We start from the raw sequence: 23,065 nt of genomic DNA on the forward strand, positions 1-23,065 counted from the left end.
GAGATGAAAATGTGTATCCATTTTAGTTGTCATTGTTGCTATGGCTTTTCCTTAATTTGCAACCAAAACATCAGCTTTTTCAGACAGAACAGTTTCAGAAAAATGAAAAGACATTGAATCACTCAAGTGTGTGTATGTGTACATCTTTCATTATTTATCAGTTAAAGTATACTTTGAGTTAGTAACAATACAATTAAGAGCTTAACTTTTTAAAATTTATTTTTAATTGAAGAATAATTGCTTTACAGAATTTTGTTGTTTTCTGTTAAACATCAACATGAATCAGCCATAGGTGGCTCAAAGATTAACTCTTTTAATATATCTTATTTCCAAGCTAAGTTATTGATCTGGTCAAATTTTTGAAAATATTGAAAACTAAAATGTTCAAATAGTAAATCACAGATAGAGAACACAGTAATGGTACAAATCGTTTAAACTCTTATGTAAAATTTGATAAGGTGTTTTACACAACTATTGAATTGACCAGGTCTTGTGGAAAAATCAGTTCCAGATGGCAAACATACACAAGGGATTCAGTCAAACAATTTTTTGGCAAGAATGCTATGAATTTTGTAATCACTTATGAACCAATGAAATACAAAGATGAGTCTAGTTAATAATCTACAATTATTGGCTAAAGAAGTATATTAGTGCTGATTTCCCTCTATCATACTATCTTTTCTATCAACCCCACAAAACTTTGGCACAATGAAGTGGGTGACTTTTATTTCTCTTCTCCTTCTCTTCAGCTCTGCTTATTCCAGGGGTGTGTTTCGTCGAGATACACGTAAGAATTCTAGTTTTCAATTGTTCAACTTTTCTTTCCTAGACAAGAATGTTTCAGTAAACCTTGAATCATTAATGAAGAAAGTTTTCCTTTAGCATTTATTTTTAGACTGTTACTATATTTTGTATTTGTGAACCCTTAGGAAGATACCTTATTAATGTATTTCTAACATCCCAGGTGAAAAAAAAAAGTGAGAATTGTTTAGTAACTGTAATTTCCTATTGCACATGAAGGAGTTTCTGCAGAGTGACTTAAACTTCACAAAACATAGTTGAAGATAGAATTTAAAAATCCAAGTTTCCAAAGACCTGTTTGCTGTACTTTAATTTATATAAAAAATACAAAATTTGTGATTTTAATCTTATAAATAGAACTTGTATTTATATTTTCCATTTTGGACTATCCTCTCAGTTAATAGACACTGCAAGAGCATTAGATCTTATCCAAGTTTGAATATAAAACTATAAATATGTAATGACTTCAATGATTTTTCAAGTAGTATCATTGGTGATTAAATAACTTTTCTGCTTAAATGCAGAAGAAACATTTAATCATCATCTTAAGATTTTCTGTAGGGAATCAGAGCTCAATATCTTGGAGCAAATGAATACCCAAGTCAAATGGAGAGAAACATAAAAAATAATATCGTAACTAGTTGTTTCTTCAGAATTTAAAGCAAATCTTTTTTCCCCCCATTTTCCCCTCCAGACAAGAGTGAGATTGCTCATCGGTTTAAAGATTTGGGAGAAGAACATTTTAAAGGCCTGTAAGTTGAAATACTGAAGAATCAAATTTAATGTTTCTAATAGTGTTAGTTGCAATTTTGAAGTCCTTGTAGTCCCGTCATCAAAGACTGTAGAACAGTACTCTCCAGTAGGATTTTCTGCATCAGTGGCAATATTCTGTATCAGTGTTGACTAATATAGTTGCCATTGGCCACTGTGGCTATTGAGGACTTGAAATATGGCAATTGAAACTGAGGATCAAAAATTTAAACAGTATTTAATTTTAACTTTTTCAAATATATATTGTCATTTGTGGCTAATGAAAACTGTTTGGACAGTGTAGATCTGGAACTCTTATATAATCTACATGGTAGAAAACATTTACTATATGACTCCTTTCACAACTCATTTACTAAATTCTTTACCCAGTAAATATTTCTGTGATTTTTTGAGACAATTTGAATATTTTTTAATCTAGTAAAAGGTGAGGAAATAGCTTGTTTTTCAAAGTCTGTCTCATCCTATTGCCTGATTAAATAAGATATTTGTGTATGTATGTATGATTTTTGTTTTAAATAGTTGAAGGACCTGTCTATTCGTCTATTTAGAATGCATTTTGCTTGCTTGCTCACATAGATGACGTGATAGTATGCATATATTGACCTGCACACACATATATTTAAACATGGTGGAAATATACATCCTTTTTTCTTAGAAAGCCACATATACGTGGTTAGGCCTCAGAACACAGCTGACGTCAATAGGATCTCTGAATAATCATGAGAAAGGTGTGTAAAATATAGAACATATACAGACACTATTTGTTTTCTAACATGGCAATCTAGTGTATATTAAAATTTTATTATACTACATTTTTCTGTGTTCTTTATTTCAGGGTACTGATTGCCTTTTCTCAGTATCTCCAGCAGTGTCCATTTGATGAGCATGTAAAATTAGTGAACGAACTAACTGAGTTTGCAAAAACATGTGTTGCTGATGAGTCCCATGCCGGCTGTGAAAAGTCACTTGTAAGTATATTCTGGTTTTGAATAGTATTTCTTCTGTAACATAATCTTGAATGTTTAAAAAGTAAAAATATCTCATTCTAGTTTTCTCAATTATTATCAAAGACTATATTTGTAAGCAACACTCAAAAGTGCGTATAGCATTTCTTTGATGATAGAGATGTTCTAGTGTACTCACAGTTTTAAAAAACATTGCTTTACTGAAACCACACACAAAAGTCATAGTGTTTTTGGAAATTTTTTATTTTTAGAAGTTTCTTTTTTAAATTTAAAGTTAAATTTCTTTTAATAGACACTAATAATGATAGGATAGTTTTTACCTTGTTATCTAGGTAAAAACAACAGTATGGCTATGTATTCCTTGTTTTAGGGATATTCATATTTTTACATACAATAAAAAATCAGGACTTTGAACTTGTGATATTTTCAGATAGATCTTTAATACAAAGATAGGTCTATATTTCTCTTACCACTTTATATATACCTTTCTTGGGACAAGGCAATTTTTTGTTTATCACAGAAGGCTTCCTTCTTGTTTTTCTCTATATGTACTTCTGCCTCAAGGCAGAATCAGTTCTTTAACTACCCACAATAATATTAAATCAGTTCTAATGAGGTGGATGAAACTGGAGTCTATTATACAGAGTGAAGTAAGCCAGAAAGAAAAACACCAATACAGTATACTAACGCATGTATATGGAATTTAGAAAGATGGTAACAATAACCCTGTACACGAGACAGCAAAAGAGACACTGATGTATAGAATAGTCTTTTGGACTCTGTGGGAGAGGGAGAGGGTGGGATGATTTGGGAGAATAGCATTGAAATACGTATAATATCATATATAGAACGAGTCGCCAGTCCAGGTTCGAGATACTGGATGCTTGGGGCTGGTGCACTGGGACGACCCAGAGGGATGGTATGGGGAGGGAGGAGGGAGGAGGGTTCAGGATGGGGAACACATGTATACCTGTGGCGGATTCATTTCGATGTTTGGCAAAACCAATACAATATTGTAAAGTTTAAAAATAAAATAAAATTAAAAAAATAATATTACTCTAAATATGAATTTTTAAAAATATATTTTAAAAGAAATTAATAAATTTTGTCTTGAGCCTATTTCCCCTGAAGTTATAATTACTTTCATAATGAAAATTAATTGATACAGAAAGGATTCGTTTAATGGGCTGTGCATTGAGGCAAATATTTCTAGAACAAAAAAATTATACTCTAATGCAGTAACAATTAATATATAGTAGATTGTGTTACTATAACAATTGTATATAGTAGATTGTGTTACTCCTCAGTTTTGAATGGTTTCTACTAAAAATTTGGACCTCTCGAAAAGGAGCAGATCAAATGAGAATCTATCTGAACACTGTCTTCCCTAATGTGAATGCATTGCTACTAACAGGATAATTTCCCTTGAGTTTTTACTTTAATGATTTCTCTCCTGGCCTTTAACCTCAGGTGGAAACAGGAGTTCTGTTCATTCCTTAAAGGCATTCTTTTTGCCCTTCTGTTTTATCCACTATAAGTAATAGTGTGACACTTAATTCCTATGGTAATCACCCACAGATGGTCAAATCAAGGGAAACTCTCTAAATCTGAGAAAAAAAGTGGATTTTTATATGACATACTAACCAAGGTTCACCAAGATACTAATTTCTTGTACTATTCTTTGGGTATAAGGAAAATAAAATGCTGCTCAGCAATTTGAAGCCTGCTCTCTTCCATGCAGCACACTCTCTTTGGAGATGAATTGTGTAAAGTTGCATCCCTTCGTGAAACCTATGGTGACATGGCTGACTGCTGTGAGAAACAAGAGCCTGAAAGAAATGAATGCTTCCTGAGCCACAAAGATGATAGCCCAGACCTCCCTAAATTGAAACCAGACCCCAATACTTTGTGTGATGAGTTTAAGGCAGATGAAAAGAAGTTTTGGGGAAAGTAAGTAATCAGATTTTTAAGCTTCAAAATTAAAAATTATGAAATATGTCAAGATTCACTACAATAATTACTATTATGAAAATTATTATCAACATTAAGACTTGAAGTTTTTGTTCTAATGACAATTTTCAAAGAAATAGAGTATTTATTATGTGTAGTAAATAACATACTACAACATTCTACATGATGAAAAAGTTGATCAAAGATCTTTTGCAGAACAGGATATGATCTATACAAAAATAACTGAAGTTGACATGTATTAAGATATTATAAAGATATATATTTAGCATTCTCAGAATTTATTTCAAATTAGTCAATAACATATCACTGAAATTAAACTATTTTATGCATGCGTGTATACTTATATGTATATATATGTGTGTGTGAGTTTGACCTTTTCACTGACTTAAAGAATGACAAAGGCAAGTTCATCATTTGCAAATTGAGCTTAATTGGTTGATTAGAAGTCTTTGAATTGGCTCTGGGGAGAAGGTAGATTACAAATGTTCCTGCCATGCATTTGTTCCTGCTATAGAAAAGTGACTGTTTTTTTGTTTAAAAATTTAGATACCTATACGAAATTGCTAGAAGACATCCCTACTTTTATGCACCAGAACTCCTTTACTATGCTAATAAATATAATGGAGTTTTTCAAGAATGCTGCCAAGCTGAAGATAAAGGTGCCTGCCTGCTACCAAAGGTATTCTTCAGAAAGAATAGAAGAACCAATTCATAATCAAATCTCAGTTTCGGGACATCTTATGGCTAAATTTAGGAAACTGAAGCTTCCAGCAGAAACTTCTTTACATGGTTTAAACTCCTACCTCTTTCCCCCAATCAAAGAATTTTTCACCTTTTTTGAAGGGCTATGTCTTTTTAACTAAGGGCTATGTCTTTTCACCTTTTTTGAAGAGCTATGTCTTCCACTTTCCTTTTTCTAATAAGATTTGCAAAGTGGATCTGGTAGAGGGAACTGGTTTGTATGTATCTAAATATCCTGCCTCTTTCTATAGTGCTAGTTGCTATAGTGAAATGCAGAAACTCATTTTTCAAATTGCACAGTAAGAGGACACCATTTTTGTTTCTCTTTTCAAGAGGCTTTTTTTTTGGGGGGGGAGGGGAGAATTCAAAGTGGGGGAGAATTTAACTGCATCTAGAAGCCTAGGTTTATTGATTTATCCTGTAAATATTTACACTTCATTCTCTTTTCTAGGGAGTTTATTGATGTTATGGGAGTTGTGGAGGAAGGATTAAAATGCATTACGTGCAAAATTAAGAAGTCAGCAAAGTTCTATTCCCTTGGACATTAGTGTACACTGTTCTACTTTTCCTTTTCATTCCCTTTTCCCTGGCAATACCTCCACGCTGGTTCTTAACCACCTGGAGGTTCCACTATGACCAGACTGACTTTTCCTCTTTCTATAGAACAAAATAATTATTTGCCAATAATGAATACTTGGGAATTGAGGTTTAAATTTTCTCTTTAAGATTTAATTTGGCAAAGTCTCATATTTATCATTATGTATTAGATTAATCTTGGAGGAGGAAATAACAACCTATTCCAGTATTCTTGCCTGGAGAATCCCATGGACAGGAGAACCTGGCAGGCTACAGTCCATGGGGTCGCAAAGAGTTGGACATGACTTAGCAACTACACATTAGGTTAATCATTTCAGTTGTAATGCTGGTCTATTGGGGTTTGCTCAAAAGGTTAAATCTTGCTACTGTCAGAGATAATTTTGACTTACGTAAACCCTATTTCCAGAGAAGGCAATGGCACCCAACTCCAGTACTCTTGCCTGGAAAATCCCATGAATGGAGGAGCCTGGTGGGCTGCAGTCCTTGGGGTTGTGAAGAGTCGGACACCACTGAGTAACTTCACTGTCACTTTTCACTTTCGTGCATTGGAGAAGGAAATGGCAACCCCCTCCAGTGTTCTTGTCTGGAGAATCCCAGGGACGGGGGAGCCTGGTGGGCTGCTGTCTATGGGGTCGCACAGAGTTGGACACGACTGAAGTGACTTAGCAGCAGTAGCAGCAGCAGCAGCAGCAGCAGCAGCAGCAGTCTCATCTGAGCTCCAGAAGGGGTGGTCTGTACATAAATTTTCTTTTCTAATGTTCCTCAAATTATTTCTTTTTGCAGATTGAAACTATGAGAGAAAAAGTACTGACTTCATCTGCCAGACAGAGACTCAGGTGTGCCAGTATTCAAAAATTTGGAGAAAGAGCTTTAAAAGCATGGTATGTTAAATTTAGTTTGCATCTTTTTCATGATGTAAATGGATGGTTCAGTTGACAAAATTGTGCATCATATGTCATTTTACACAGTGCTTTCACGTACATCTTTTTGGTTGTCTAAAAGGTAGACATTTGATAGAGATGAAAACCAGAGCATCAAAGACAATTTGTCATTATTTTTAACCTTTTTTTCCCTAAGTAGTCAGAGAATTTAGACGACAACTTTTTTGTTCTTCCAGGACAGGCGTTTAAACTTCCATGTATTTTTAACGATTGTGATCTTAGTATAATAATCCACTGTTTATATAGATCTATAGTTAGGGTCTTTGATCTAATTTTATCTCTCATCCATCCCTCCAACCAATTATCGGAAGGTGTCTGCTTGTCTTTTTATGTTCTGATAACTAATTTCAGTCATCAAAGTTTCTTCTTATTTTCTGGTAGCACCAGTTCTGCTCTTAATCTCTTGTTTTTGCCTGGGCCTCTGTTTGGATATTGTCAGCTAGCTCTGTAAGCGTCCTTCAATATTTGGACCAAGGAATCCCTTTTGCGACCCCCTGCCATCCCCACCACCAATCCCTTACTTTCTAGTCAACAATAAATCAACATTGGGCAGAAAATCAATTGAAAACAGACATTTTGGAAGCTGTCAAGAAACTGTCACTTGAACTATCTTGCCTGTCATCCCTACCATCAATAAAATCACTAAACAAAACAACCCTAACATGAAATGATACATAGTTAAACAGGGTATGATTAGTTTTGGGGAAGTGTCTTTTATCTGATTTCAGTGACTGAAATGATTTGAGAAAGCTTGTGGATGTTAGGTTTTACATCTTATCAATGAGTACAGAGATTATGCTGAATCAATTTCTTGGTAAAAGTATGCTGAATCAAAACTCTCTAATTTTTGTAGAAGTTAACAAAATTTGTTTTCTCAGAGGCTTTTAGAAGTCAGGAAGAATGTACTTTGGTTAATAATTTAAAAAAAAAGGAGTAACTGGAATTTGTATGGCATTTCCCAGTTCATAAAATGCTTTCATATAGATTATCTCATTTAATCGTCACAACAATGCTTTGACTTAGCATGTTGTGACTCTGTGGGGACTGAAGCTCACAGAGGCTAAGTAACTGGCCTAGGGTCTCATGATTATTAAGCTATAAAGCCAGATCTGGAAGTCATTCCTGGGCTCTAAACCTGGGGCCTCTCAGCACGTTACCTTTTTTAGAATCCCTCTTTGATTTCTGTTTTTATGAATTGCTGGACTTTTAACCTCCATATGTACTGCCCTAAGGAAACATTTTGCTCTAACATTTGGTTCAGAATTATCATTAAAATAAGAGCTAATATGTCTTACAAATTATTTCTGTGTGTTATCTGAGCCTAAATTTTCTAGTTATGTGTAGTATTTTCCTAATGCTTTCACATAAAACGTTGTCTGTTAATAATATTTTGATGGGAGAATTTTCTTTTTAGGTCAGTAGCTCGCCTGAGCCAGAAATTTCCCAAGGCTGAGTTTGTAGAAGTTACCAAGCTAGTGACAGATCTCACAAAAGTCCACAAGGAATGCTGCCATGGTGACCTACTTGAATGCGCAGATGACAGGGTAAGGAATCCTCAGTATGCTTTATGGTAACATACTTGCTTAAGTTGGTAGAATTAGTTTGTTTAGCATAAGAACAACTGAGAGCGGTTTGAGATTATTTTCTCTGCTGGGTCTACTCAATCCTTTCCCTGTTTCCCTTCCTTCTGCCCTCCCTCCCTCCCTCTTTCTTTTTTTCTCTCTGATATCCTATTCACTAAATGATCTAATAAACTCATTTATAGTTTGTAATCCCTTTCATTCAAATTCTGAGATCAAATTCTTAAAGCTGAAGTAGGACAGTCACAAAGGTAGATTTCTAAGATTTCTTGAAGAGGTGGAGGGAGTTGGAGAAAGGCTGGAACCTGAAGAGAGCTTTGGAAATTATGTAATTTTCCCCTCTATGTTCTCTCTTAATTAACACCCTACATTAAAAATACAAATATTTGGAATGATATCTTTTTTTTCCCCTCAAACTGACAAAATACAAGAATCCTAACCTCTCAGGACACTTTCTGAAAACTTTAAGGCAGATATTTTACATCTGTAAGTAGAGTCTGTGACCATGATCTTGACTAACTTTTCAAAAATCTCCAGCACTTTATTTGGTTATTTGGTTTCAAGATGCCTGCACTTAATTTGGGGGGATATTTAGAAAAACACTACTGAGTTTTAATTTAAAAACTTAAGTGTTTTAAAAGTAGGTATAAAGTTAATAAATAACTGACATGAGCCCCAATTAAGACTAGTTTTTTTCCAATCATGTTTTAGTAGTTCTATCTGTGCCTCTAGGCTTCGCAGCACAGACTGAAAATGTTCACAGAAGGCATATCAGTATAAGTATGGTCTTAGAACACAATGAATGTGTTCTGTCAACATAGTAGACGTCTGGGGAGGAAGCACAGGAATGTCAATTTACACTGAACACTTTTTACCTACTTGCTTATAGGCAGATCTTGCCAAGTACATATGTGATAATCAAGATACAATCTCCAGTAAACTGAAGGAATGCTGTGATAAGCCTTTGTTGGAAAAATCCCACTGCATTGCTGAGGTAGAAAAAGATGCCATACCTGAAAACCTGCCCCCATTAACTGCTGACTTTGCTGAAGATAAGGATGTTTGCAAAAACTATCAGGAAGCAAAAGATGCCTTCCTGGGCTCGTAAGTGGATAAGAAATGATCCTTTCATACTTTTATATGATCTCAGAATTTAGGAAATTATTCTAGGCTTTCCCTCGGAATTGCTACAATTTTCACACTGCCTGCAATGTTTCTTTATTCTTTCCTCTTCTGGTCTTTAAACATTTTTGGAAAAATTGATTTTAAAAAATTGTCATAAAATAATACATGCTTATGGCAGATGCTCTATCAATAGAGTACAATGTAATAATAAAAATTTATTTTTACTCCCACCCCTGACTCCTTAGGAATATTTCTGGAAATACATGTAGAAATATTTTGTTTACATGTAAATTATATATATTATTCATTCATGCCTTCATTCAAAGTGTATTTCTAGAACTTATATATGTGTGAATATATGTAACACATCTTTAAGCCTCTATATCTATCTGTCTATCTATCTGATGCCAGTGAAGAACTATAAAGTATGGAATCTGTTACCAGGTGCTTTAAAATGAAAATGAGTCAGATTTTGTTGAAAAGACCAGAGTCCAGTAGCATGCAAGGCAGCATATAATTAAATGACAAAATCAATGATTATATAAAATCAGTAAGTATGGTGATAAACTTTAAATTTTTATTGCTCAATTATAGTATCCTGTGCACTAAATCTTTTATAAAATTACATACCCATAAAGAATTTATTCATACAGAGAAGAAAAAAATTAAGAATATGTCTCTAGTTATCTATCAGAACATTTTTGAAGTGTAGTCCAAATTAGACAAGATGTACCTAATAGTAACAAGTGTCATTCATTAAATAGTATGTGCCCAACAGCGTGTGTTTTGCATAGATTACATCATGTATTTCTCACAGTTCACCTTCTGAGACACACTATTATCATCCCCATTCCACAGAGGAGGAAACCAAGGCTTAAAAATTGTAATAAGTCACCTAAGGGGATATAATAAAGCAAGTGGTAGAGTCAGGGTTTGATAGCTTTAACTCTGAACCTTCAAGCCCTTAGTCCTTGACTGCACCCGGCTTAGTCTAATTCAAACCTTTAGGATATGATTTACATTTATGGTTAATTATGTGGTTTTTCTTGCTCATTTGTCTAACAAAATCTATTTTATTGTCATCTTAATTAGGTTTTTGTATGAATATTCAAGAAGGCATCCTGAATATGCTGTCTCAGTGCTATTGAGACTTGCCAAGGAATATGAAGCCACACTGGAGGAATGCTGTGCCAAAGATGATCCACATGCATGCTATTCCACAGTGGTAAGTTTCTGGAAGGAAGACATATAGCTCTTTGGTTGATGATTCCAATAACAGGAAATAAAAATGATGCCAGATTATTATATCATGCAATGTAGATCTCAAGATGATTTCAGTTCTGTGCCTGTAAACATTATAGGAATAATAACCTTCAATAAAAAAGAAAGGTCGAAGAGAGCACTCTCTTAATTTTACATAATCTTGACCATGCATTTTTTTCCTTTTTAGACTCCTGAGAACAAAATAAGGCAAATTTAAATGTTAATTAAAAGAAATTTAACATAGATATAAAGAAGGTTAACCTGTTTTCAAGTTTTATTAAGTAATCAAGAATTAGTATCTTAGAGAAGATGGTGAAATCTATTGACATAGAATATTTTCAAATCTCTTTTGAAACAGTTTAGGAATGGTTTTGAAAGAAATTAAATAAGGAGAAGAAATCTGCTTCAAGAATTTTTAGCATATTTAGCTATGCTAAAATTTTAGCATATTGGAAAAGACCCTGATGCTGGGAAAGATTGAAGGCAGAGGGGGAAGGGGGTGACAGAGGATGAGATGGTTGGATGGCATCATTGACTCAGTAGACATGAGTTTGAGCAAACTCTGGGAGATAGTGAAGGACAGGGAAACCTGGTGTGCCGCAGTCCATGGGATCACAAAGAGTCAGTCATGACTGAGCGACTGAACAACAGCAACAGCAAATATTTAGCAACTAGCTCATGTTTGAGATATTTAGCACTCAGTACATAGAGTGGTTTTCAAACTTAAGAATCAGAGGAAAGTCATTTTCTCCTCTATCAAGAAACTAGTTATATGCCAAGTACCACACAAGATGACCAAGACGAAATCTGTTATCTTAGAGAGCTCGGGATCCAACTGCAGAGATGGCTTAATAATAACGAGTATTTATAATTATAATATAATATTATAATTATAATATATTTATAATTACAAGGTGGTTTGATGCTTTAGTCGCTAAGTCATGTCTGATTCTTGGAACCCCATGGACTGTAGCCCACCAGGGTCCCCTGTCCATGTGATTTCCCAGGCCACAATACTGGAGCGAGTTGCCATTTCCTTCTCCAGGGGATCTTCCTGACCCAGGGATCAAACCCAGGTCTCCTGCACTGCAGGCAAATTCTTTATTGACCGAGCCACCAGGGAAGCCCATAGCCACCGTTTATTAGGTTTTTACTGTATCCCAGGCTCTGTTTTAATTTCATGAGCTCAGGAGGTTTACAGAGTAATTCTCTGAGGTGAGTATCATTTTCATCTCCATTTTAGAAGTGAGGGTTCTAGAGCTTTGAGATGGGAAGTAAAGTTGAACAACTAGAAAATGAATCAGATGACCTGGCTTAAACACTAGGAGTTGCATTCCAGAGTCTGAATGTTCTTAATCACTTATACAGTCTTACCAAATAAACAGTTTGGACATATAATAGGTTTGGCATCAAAAAGCTATTTACATGACTTTGGGCAGAGAAGAGGAAGGATCTCATTCTACCTAGAAGGGTGAAAAACAACCTGCATCTGGTCCTCATATAGAATGTTATAAGCACAATTCTTTTCTTTTTCAGTTTGACAAACTTAAGCATCTTGTGGATGAGCCTCAGAATTTAATTAAACAAAACTGTGACCAATTCGAAAAACTTGGAGAGTATGGATTCCAAAATGCGTAAGTATATTTGCTTATTGGCTAATTTTTCTTGTTCATTTAGTAAATATTTAAGATGATATTCATAGACCACCTATCATAGAACTTTTAATTTTGAAAGTAAAGTCTTATTTCTAATCACTCTCCATCAAGAAAGACAAGAGAAAATGAGATAAAATAGTTGATGGGGTGAAGAGCTTATATTTGAGGACAGTTTAAAAAGTTGGGCTCATATCTGGGAGGAAAAATATCAAATATTGGGTTAGAGGAACTGAGGATGCTGTTTGACAGTTAAATAGTTTATGAGTGAACAAAATAAAAACAATGCTTTACAGAGCAGAAAATAAGTCTTCAGTGGCTGTAGCTCAATAAGGTGATAGACTAATGTTCTGATTAAATAGAGCCTTATCTGTGGAAGTTAAGACAGGAAGGGGCACATCATTTAACTGATATTTACTTTTCAGCTGACACCTGTTACCACTTTTTTAACTATAGGTGCTTGGAATAACATTGAACAAGATACAGTCTCTTCCCTTGAGTAGATTATTGTTATACATTGACTTTCACTAGTGATTAGCATTCTTAGTAAATGATTATTACATGCTAGATACCATGTCAGGCTGATTGTATACTTTGTTTCTTTTCGTTTAGTCCTTGCACCATCCCTTTTGAGTCAGGTGTATTTCCTTCTGTTTTATAGGTGAGAAAATTCATCCATATCTTTCAGATTTAGGATAGTGCTGATGTGTATTAAGCTCTCAGTAGGTTTTATTGAAAGAAAGAAGCAATTAAAAAGTATTTTAATGTCACTGAATTATGATAAAGTAAGCCACTTTCCTAAGATTATATAGCACAGGTGGGATCCACAGCTAGGTTACTTAGTTGCTCAGGACAAGGTCTTCACCCACATTATTCCGCCCATGTGAAGATGAAGACAATTTATGAGTGGAATAGGTCTTCCCTGGAAACCATCTTGGTGGATTTTGGCTAAGTGTTCTCTGCTTGACCTGATGTGTTAGAAAAAGAGTTTCTTGTCTGACTGAAAATGCATGGATTATGTTGTTACAGGCTCATAGTTCGTTACACCAGGAAAGTACCCCAAGTGTCAACTCCAACTCTCGTGGAGGTTTCAAGAAGCCTAGGAAAAGTGGGTACTAGGTGTTGTACAAAGCCGGAATCAGAAAGAATGCCCTGTACTGAAGACTATGTGAGTCTTTTAAAATAGAGCTGTCAGTAAGGATGAGTTTCTGTCTTTGGATGTTGACAAAGCTTTCAGAAGCAAGTGAAAGTGCTTGCTTTCACTTGTGTGTGTGTGTGTGTGTGTGTGTGTGTGTGTGTGTGTGTGTATTGTCTATATGGCAGTGGCAACCAGGATTTGGTTGCCTATATTATCTTGACCATCAGAGGATTTAGATAAGATTCCAAAAGTGATAAATTGTTTTTAAAAAATTTCATGAATTTTTAATGTTCCATCCTTGAATTTTCTAAATTTTTACTTTTTTGGGTTTTTTTCCTTTAATGTATCAGTATAAGACTATTTCTTCCCTACTCCAACACATATCTCAGGACTTCTCTTAAATTATGCAATCAATTATTTTCTCAAATATATTATTCCTAAAATGTAGACATATTTAATTGAGAAGATTTTTCAAAGTCCCTTTTTACCTGTAGTTCTAAAGTAAACTGTTGCCTCAAATCAACCTTGGATTCAATGTTGTGAGTTAAAAGATAGAGTTTGTTTTGGTCCAGTGGAAGGTAGGAGTTCCTGGAAAACTTTTCATTATGCTTTCTTTGAGCTTCTGTGTTCTTGCCTGTTTTTAGCTGAGCTTGATCCTGAACCGGTTGTGCGTGCTGCATGAGAAGACACCAGTGAGTGAAAAAGTCACCAAGTGCTGCACAGAGTCATTGGTGAACAGACGGCCATGTTTCTCTGCTCTGACACCTGATGAAACATATGTACCCAAAGCCTTTGATGAGAAATTGTTCACCTTCCATGCAGATATATGCACACTTCCCGATACTGAGAAACAAATCAAGAAACAAACGTAAGGAGTATTTCACTATTCTTTGTGTTGGTAATCTTGATAGTGAGAACTGTAAACAAGCAGCTTTCTCTGAAATAGTGATTATAGACCCAAAGTACAGAAGTATTGGCCATGTTAAGCAGATAAAAATGTCAAGAATAAAATGGATAGTCTTTTGTTTTCTTAGCAAAAGAAAAAAAAAAAAACCTCATCATCTTGCCTACAAACCATTCAGAAGAATCTTGTGGGATAAAAGCTGCAGCAGAATTATATCTTAGGCTAGTTCAGTAGAATAAGCTGAACAATTAACTGATGCATTTTTGTAGATAGCAAATTACTCAGTAGAAATCATACGAGAATTTAATTCTGGGCATGAATAGTTACTTTCAGTTTGTCCTGTATTGACCTACAGATAAGGCAGCCCCTTAAGATCTAACTTTTGAGAATGGAACTTGGATTAAAAAACATCTGTCATTTCGAGTTCAGAGGCTTGATTCCCTTGATTCCTTATTGCTGTCACAAGGGGTTATAATTGCAAGAAATTTAGCAACATGAAGTTGTTATTACCTCTGGTGGCTTCTGATCATGGAGCTAGATTTTAAAGTAATATTCTGCCCATATGACTCTTTCTCTAGCTCTATTGTCTGCAGATGTCAAAAAAAGAGAACCACCAGCTCCCTTGAGTTGGATAGTTTTATTTCCTATGGCCTCTATATTATTAGGGCTTCCCTGGTGGTTCAGGATTTAAAAACTCTGCCTGCAATACAGGAGACCTGGGTTCAATCCCTGGGTCAAGATTGTTATTAACTTTGAATGGGGTGGATTAAAAAATACCAAGAGAAATATTCTCAGATTAGAAACTTTTTAAATGGAGTCCAGGATAAGTAGATTTTTAAAAATTATTTTTAGCTCTTAAATTTATACCATTAATATGCCATAACTCCCCAAATCAGATAACATACGAATGCAATGACATCATCTTTTCCGGTGATTTACTAAAGAACCATTGGTTGAGATACACTGACACTACAAATGTTGAGCAATTTACATTGATTACTTAATTTGATCCTTCCACCAACCCTGTGAAGGTGGATTTTATTCTCATTATGCAAGTGAGAATATTGAATGGCAAGCCTGGGCCTCAAATCCAGAGCTGTCTGGCTCTAAAACTTAGAATATTTAGCAGAACTGCTACCATTCTTACCATCTCCATTTTTATTCAGTGAGTGCATTTCTTTCTGTTTTTTGTTGTTCTTATTCAAATGCAGTGCACTTGTTGAGCTGTTGAAACACAAGCCCAAGGCAACAGAGGAACAACTGAAAACCGTCATGGAGAATTTTGTGGCTTTTGTAGACAAGTGCTGTGCAGCTGATGACAAAGAGGCCTGCTTTGCTGTGGAGGTACTGGAGTTGTTTATCTTCATTTTAATATGTCTAATTTCCTTTGCTGTTGCATTTGAGCAAGCTAGGGGTTAGTGGTTTAAGTACCTGAAAGAAATTATGTGTGTGTGGAACAGGAATCTTATTCTTCGTACAATTGTCTTACCAAATGACTGAAATACTTTTTTTTTAAAAAAAATCTCTTGTTGCACTGTAGTTGTGTTTTAATATTTGTTCTGTTTCCAAAGTTGTATGTTTATGAATTTAGACAGAAATATTTCTAAAGCCTGAAATCTTTTGGTAGAGACAGCATCAAAGCAAAACTTAATTTAGTTTAACATTTTCTTGAAAATGGTAATTTGTGATTTGGTTGAATATGAATAGTTGATTTTATAGGTTACAGGGGAAATTTCTATTTAAATGTGTGAATCATTTAATATTTCCCCCTAGGACTTGACAGTATTTTATTCCTCAGGGAGCCTCCTTCTAGAGAGTCTAGTTCAGTTCAGTTCAGTTCAGTCGCTCAGTCATGTCCGACTCTCTGCAAGAGAGTCTAGTACTGAACTGTTATTGAAGGATGTGATATATGAAAAATTACTTTGTAATCACCAATGGCTGTATAAATGTTACTTTTTAAAAATCCTAACAGTCGTGCTAATATTTCCCCCGTATCTGTCATTTCTTTGTATTTAGGGTCCAAAACTTGTTGTTTCAACTCAAACAGCCTTAGCCTAAACACGACACAACCACAGGCATCTCAGGTAACTATACTTTTCTGTGCTTAATCACTCAGTCGTGTCCGACTCTTCGCGACCCCATGGACTGCAGCCCACAAGGCTTCTCTGTCCATGGGGATTCTCCGGGCCAGAATACTGCAGTGGGTTGCCATGCCCTCCTCCAGGAACCATACTTTAGATTTTTTAAAAAAACTAATTATATAGGGCTTCCCTGGTGGCTCAGGGGCAAAGAATCTGCCTGCCAATGCAGAAAACGTGGATCCCAATCTCATATGGGATCCAGGAAGATCCCATATGCTGCGGAAACTAAGCCCGTGCACCACAGCTACTGAGCCTGTGCTCTAAAGCCTGGGAGCCACGGCTACTGAAGCCTGTGCACCCTAGAGCCTATGCTCGGCAGCAAGAGAAGCCATTGCAATGAGAAACCTGCACATTGCAACTGGAGAGCAGCCCCTACTCCCTGCTAGAGCAAAGCCTGAGCGGCAAAGACCTGGCACAGCCAAAAATAAATAAGTAAATAGAATTATTTTTAATAAGTAATTATAACGCATGCATGCATGCTAAGTCACTTTAGTTGTGTCCGACTCTTTGCGACCCTATGGATTGTAGCCCACCAGACTCCTATCCATGGAATTCTCCAGGCAAGAATATTGGAGTGGGTTGCCGTTTCCTCCTCCAGAGAATCTTCCCAACCCAGGGATTGGATCTGTGTCTCTTTATGTCTTCTGTATTGGCAGGCGGGTTCTTTACCACTAGCACCACCTGGGAAGCTCCTAGTTATTAAAATAGCAAAGATCAACTGATTAATGCCAGTCACTATTCTAAACTCATTTTATATATATATATATATTATATATATGTTAATATATATATACTTCTTTAATTCTCAAAACAGTTGCCTGAGTTGAAAACCATTATTATTCCCATTTTGTAGATGAGAAAAGGATAGTATAGATCAAGGCATAGGTTAAGTAATTTACCCAAAGACCATCCAATCAGTGAGAAGTGGAGCCAAAATTAAAAATTCACACCAGAGCTTGAGAATTAACCACTATCTTGTTCTGCCCTAATGTGACACGGAAGACAGAGTCATTCTACTAAGTATTGGCTCAGCAATGGGATCCTATAGGTAATAAGCCAAATTGTATGAAAGTGCATTTTCATACGTACAAAAACAGTTGGATAGCAATGATTTCACATGGTTCAACCAAATAGCTCAAAAACAAATTCATTTCATTGGCGAATATGAGAGGTCTACCTTGTGTGAACTTCTACTACAAGTAAATAATTTGCTACTAAGTTTCCAATGTGTCAAGATGCTAAGTCTTAAGAGGATTTCTCTTATGACAAAAAGGCTCACTTTAAAACTTAGATGTTTGAACATAAATAAATGTGTTTAACCCATTTTAGTATAGTATTGTGGGGGAAGTTAAAAAATAGAATGAACTTCATTTTTGAAACAAGTTGCCCAACTGTTCTTTTTTTTGTTTTTTGTTTTATTTTTTTTATTTTTTTATTTTATTTTTAAACTTTATATAATTGTATTAGTTTTGCCAAATATCAAAATGAATCCGCCACAGGTATACATGTGTTCCCCATCCCCATCCAACTGTTCTTTAGCATGAATTATTTTTATATTTTTCAAACTGACTGTGATGTTTATTCCACTATTAGATTTTAACTTGCTCTTTGCCTGTATGGTAATACTTATATTTTATGCATTCAGCACAGGAAACAGCTTCATATCTTTGCAAATGGGGCATTTCAAAATGTGACTTGTTTCAGTCCGAAATGGCAAGATTTTCTTCCTAGAGGTCTAACTTTGAGAAGACAACTTTTTTGTTTGTAATTAACTTATGTAAGAAGTAGGTGTCAGGTATTCCCTGGTGATCCAATAGTTATGATTCTACATTTCTACGGCAGGGGACACAGGTTCAATCCTTGGTTAAAGAACTAAGACCACTCAAGCTGTGCTGCATGGTATGGCCAAAAAAGAGTAGTTGTTAAGTAAATGACTCTGAGAATTAATGATGAAAAACTGGTGTTATAATGTTCAACCCTGATTGACATCATGATGAAGAGAGGACTTTATGAACCTTATTGCTCTGTCTTTTTTTTGTGTGTTTTTATTTTTTATTTATTTATTTTTGTTTTGTTTTAACTTTTTTTTTTTTTGTCTCTTTTTTCCTGCTCTGTCCTTTCCCCTTGCCCGGCAGAAGAATTCAACTGCCATGAGTCTAGGACAGGCTTGAATTGTTTTCATTGATGGAAATATAAAGACAGTCTAAGCAATCTGGCATTCATTTGAATATATTTGAGAAAGCACATGCCATTTTATAAACAGTAATTATATTTATCTTTTGTTTTTCAGCCTACCCTGAGAGTAAGAGGAAAAAAGAGAAATGAAAACTCAGAGCTTATTCATCTGTTTTCCTTTTCTGTTGGTGTTAAACCAACACTCTCACTAAAGAACGTAAATTTCTTTAAATATTTTGCTTCTTTTGTTTGTGCTACAATTAATAAAAAATGAAAAGACTCTAACATAACTGTCCATGAGTGTTATTTTTCAAAGATGTGTTGCCATCCTGAAAATTGTGTTAGGTGCTGTAAAAGTCCCACTGTTCTCTCTTTCCCCATTTCAGTGGAGGACTTCTAGTTCCTTATGGGTTAATTCTATAAAAGAAACATTAATACTGTTCTGAGTTGTGAATTCTAAGCATTCAAAGTAATGTTTTAACATTATGATAATTCTGGATAAAAGAATAAGAACTGTGGTATAGGTAAAGCATATACTGCCCCTGCTGCTGCTAAGTCGTTTCAGTCGTGTCCGACTCTGTGCAACCCCAGAGACGGCAGCCCACCAGGCTCCCCCGTCCCTGGGATTCTCCAGGCAGGAACACTGGAGTGGGTTGCCATTTCCTTCTCCAATGCAGGAAAGTGAAAAGTGAAAGGGAAGTCACTCAGTCGTGCCCAACTCTTAGCGACCCCGTGGACTGCGGCCTACCAGGCTCCTCTGTCCATGGGATTTTCCAGGCAAGAGTACTGGAGTGGGGTGCCATTGCCTTCTCTGGGCATATAAAGCATGGCTTTTGCCTATATACTAGGGCTGAATAATAAATGTGGAGACCGAGACAATAGAGATGATTGCAAGGATACAATAAGTCCTCTTGTATCTGCAGGGTATAGATCCCATGATTCCCAGTGGATGACTGAACTGCAGATATATCTTATATATACTGCTGCTGCTGCTGCTAAGTCGCTTCAGTCGTGTCCGACTCTGTGTGACCCCATAGACGGTAGCTCACCAGACTCCCCCGTCCCTGGGATTCTCCAGGCAAGAACATTGGAGTGGGTTGCCATTTCCTTCTCCAATGCATGAAAGTGAAAAGTGAAAGTGAAGTCGCTCAGTCGTGTCCGACTCTTCGCGACCCCATGGACTGCAGCCTACCAGTTTCCTCCATCCATGGGATTTTCTAGGCAAGAGTACTGGAGTGGGGGTGCCATCGCCTTCTCCGCTTATATATACTAATATATCTTATATATACTAGGTTTTTTCTTGTACTTACATACCTATAATACCTATAATAAAGCTTAATTTATAAATTAGGCACAGTAGGGGATTAACAATAATAAGAAAAATTATTACAATATACTGTAATGTTGCCTTACCCTCTCAAAACACTTTATTGTACCACTTTTATGCCTTTTCCATCTGTGGCCACAACTTTTGCAGTTTGAGACGTGACAGCAAAACCAGCATGAATTTCTTTTTCCTTCACAATTTCACAGATGAAAGATATATCCTTAACGTATATCTTAACACCCTCAGCATACGATTGTTTTTCTTACCGTATTGAGAACTTTTACCTTTTCACTTTCAAGAATCATTTTACGGCTTTTCTTTGACAGATCCCAGTTGTCAGCATAACTACTCTTTCACTGTGGGGTGATAGTTAAGTAAAATAAGAGTGACTTGAAAACACGCACTGTGATCCCAGGGTAGTTGACCTGGTAACTGAGAGGGTTACTAAGTGGGATATGACGGGTGGGATACGCTGCACAAGGAGATGATTCATGTCTGGGGCAGGATGGCATGCGATCTCATCATGGTACTGGGAACAGTGTACAATTTAAAACATATTCATTATTTATTTCTGGAATTTTCCATTTAATATTTTTTGGACCATAGTTGATCTGAGCAACTGAAACCTCAGAAAGTGAAGCCATGGATGAGGGACTAGGGTAATTAACTGAATTAGAAAAGCAAAAACCTGATCCTGAAGAAATTTAATGACAGTTTAGGAAGACAATACGAGAAGTGTGTAAGAAGTTTAACAAGTGTGGAGAAGCATTTTTGGAAGAGAAGATAGGCAGTCTTGACAGAAGTCAAGTAATAAATGATTGAGATATATTAGATTGAGGAAGTACAAGAGTTAGAAGGTGAAATTTTCTGGTAAAAAATAAAGATGTTATACACAATATTGAACCTTCATTCATTGACTTAGTCAATTGATATCTGGACCCTAGGAACTAGTTCCTTAAAAAATCTGGCCTTAAGAATCTCAAGAGAAATGAATTTAGGAGCAGCATTATTTAAGAATAAGTGGGACCCCAGGGGATGTTGTAAGTGATAGAGAGAAGTCCATCCTATTTGGAAGGGTTGAACCTTCACCCACTTCAGGTGGAACAATGTGGCACTTTTTTCCCCAGATGTGCAGAAAACCACTTGTGGAAATACATGCTTTCCGTACAACACATACTTTGTTAAATTACAAACACTGATGCTGTTATAAAAATAATGGCACGGCATGTTTTATTTTCTTTAATCAGTAAGGTAAGCCCCATGTTGCTGAGAGGGAGACTAGGTGCCTGCAGGCCCTGCTCTGGGTGTCAGGACTCATGAAGGGCCAGGATCCTCTCTTCCTCAGGCGGAGAAGAAGCCTTGGGTCTGGACACCAGGGGCAGCTCTGTGGCCTTCATGAGTCGGGTTGGTATCAGAGATGAGTGTCACAGCTGAGTGAGATGGTGCACAAAGCACTGAGTGGGAGCCTGGCGCGGGGACCCCTGGTGACCGACACTGCTTTCCCACCTCGGGCCCGGGCCTCCAGGAGCACCAGCGTGAGACTCTCCTGAGCCAGAGGTCAGGGACAAGAGGTTGGTGGCGAGGCGGGACCAGGCTGGGGTATGGCAGAGAAAACCCTGTAGTGTCGTCTGTCCTGATGGGGGACTTCATAGAGGGCCAGCAGCTGAAAAGCTGTAAGGGATGAGTTGGAGCCTGGGAGGGGACATTCTGGAAATGGTCTCAGGCCCTACTGGCTTCCCTGGTCCAAAGCTGGCGGGAGTGGGAAACAGAGACTCTGCCCTCAGCTTCAGTGCCCAGCCACTGGGGTGGAAGCAGAGTCCTCAGGGGGACCGTCCTTGTCACCTGCAGGTCCTACTCAACCACAGATGGCCCTGTGCATCTCTCATGTCCCCTCTCCACAGTCACAGGACCCTGGAAAAACCTCACCCTTTGCCAGAGGGAAGGCAAAGCAGGACCTTGGATGGAATAATAATCTGAGAAGCCACACATTCGAGTATTAGGAGTCACAAACATCTTCCAGGGATGAAAGGGACACCAACAAGGCAGATGAACACCCTGAAGTTTCAAATAGGGTTAGCCCATGTCGCTGGGCTCAGCACTGGGCACTAGAGCAGAAGTTAAAAGGGAGCAGAGTGCCGAGTTAGCTCGAGAGGCTGGCAAGAAGAACATGTGCTCAAACTAAGAATGCCTCTGTCCTATGGGAAAGATGCTCCCTTGGTTTCTTTTTTAAATTGCAACAAGGAAAAACATGTAGAACACCACAACCATATTCAGAGATTCACTCCACTGCTTCTTCCCAGTGCTGAGGGATCGACTCTTCTACCGTCAGGACAGTCCTGGAAAAGAGAGCTGGGTTCCCTCACTTTGTGATGGGGTGGACAACAGACACATGGCTTGAGGCAAAACGGATTCAGTGCAAGAGCCATCATGAGGTATTGAGGATGGGAATGCAGAGGTGCTCTGACCCATTTTATTACCTATCTCAGGAGAGAAATTATGAGTCCACAGCACAATCCACTCACAAATGTCTTACCTCCCACAGAATACTGGAGGGCACATATGTTTCTATTCTTTTTCAGGAACATCAAAAGCAAGGCACAGTTCTCTAAAGAGAATCTGGTTAGGGAGAGGTGGTCTGTGTTCTGGGGTGCAGTGTGATTGGCTTAAGAACAATAGACAATAATTCTACTTTTATCCTATACATGTCTTATGAGAAGAACGCATAGTTACAGGTGTGTGTGTCTGCGTGTGTGTATGTATCTTAGTTTGGACCGCCATAACAAAATACCATAAAGGAGGTGGCTTAAACCACAGAAATTTATTCTCTCATAATTCGGACTGCTGGAAATTCCAAGATAGATATCTAGTAGGCTTCAGTTTCAGGTGAGCGCTCACTAGCTGCCTTGCAGATGGTCACCTTCTCACTGCACGCTCACAAGCTGGAGAGAGAGAACTAGAGAAACAGAAAAACGA

At 36.9% G+C, this 23,065-nt stretch overlaps 1 protein-coding gene across 1 annotated transcript; it reads left to right on the forward strand.

Annotated features, from left to right (window-relative positions):
* Positions 1 to 674: 674 nt before the first annotated feature.
* Positions 675 to 19,044, forward strand: ALB (albumin). The gene is given in 15 exon segments (NM_180992.2): positions 675 to 787; positions 1,496 to 1,553; positions 2,408 to 2,540; positions 4,279 to 4,487; positions 5,055 to 5,187; positions 6,630 to 6,727; positions 8,202 to 8,331; positions 9,257 to 9,471; positions 10,585 to 10,717; positions 12,292 to 12,389; positions 13,437 to 13,575; positions 14,190 to 14,413; positions 15,661 to 15,793; positions 16,466 to 16,533; positions 18,881 to 19,044. Coding segments are annotated over 14 exon segments (1,824 nt in total). The 5' UTR covers positions 675 to 708; the 3' UTR covers positions 16,508 to 16,533; positions 18,881 to 19,044.
* Positions 19,045 to 23,065: the final 4,021 nt, after the last annotated feature.

Source organism: Bos taurus, chromosome 6 (genome assembly GCF_002263795.3).
Source record: "Bos taurus isolate L1 Dominette 01449 registration number 42190680 breed Hereford chromosome 6, ARS-UCD2.0, whole genome shotgun sequence".
NCBI lineage: Eukaryota > Metazoa > Chordata > Mammalia > Artiodactyla > Bovidae > Bos > Bos taurus.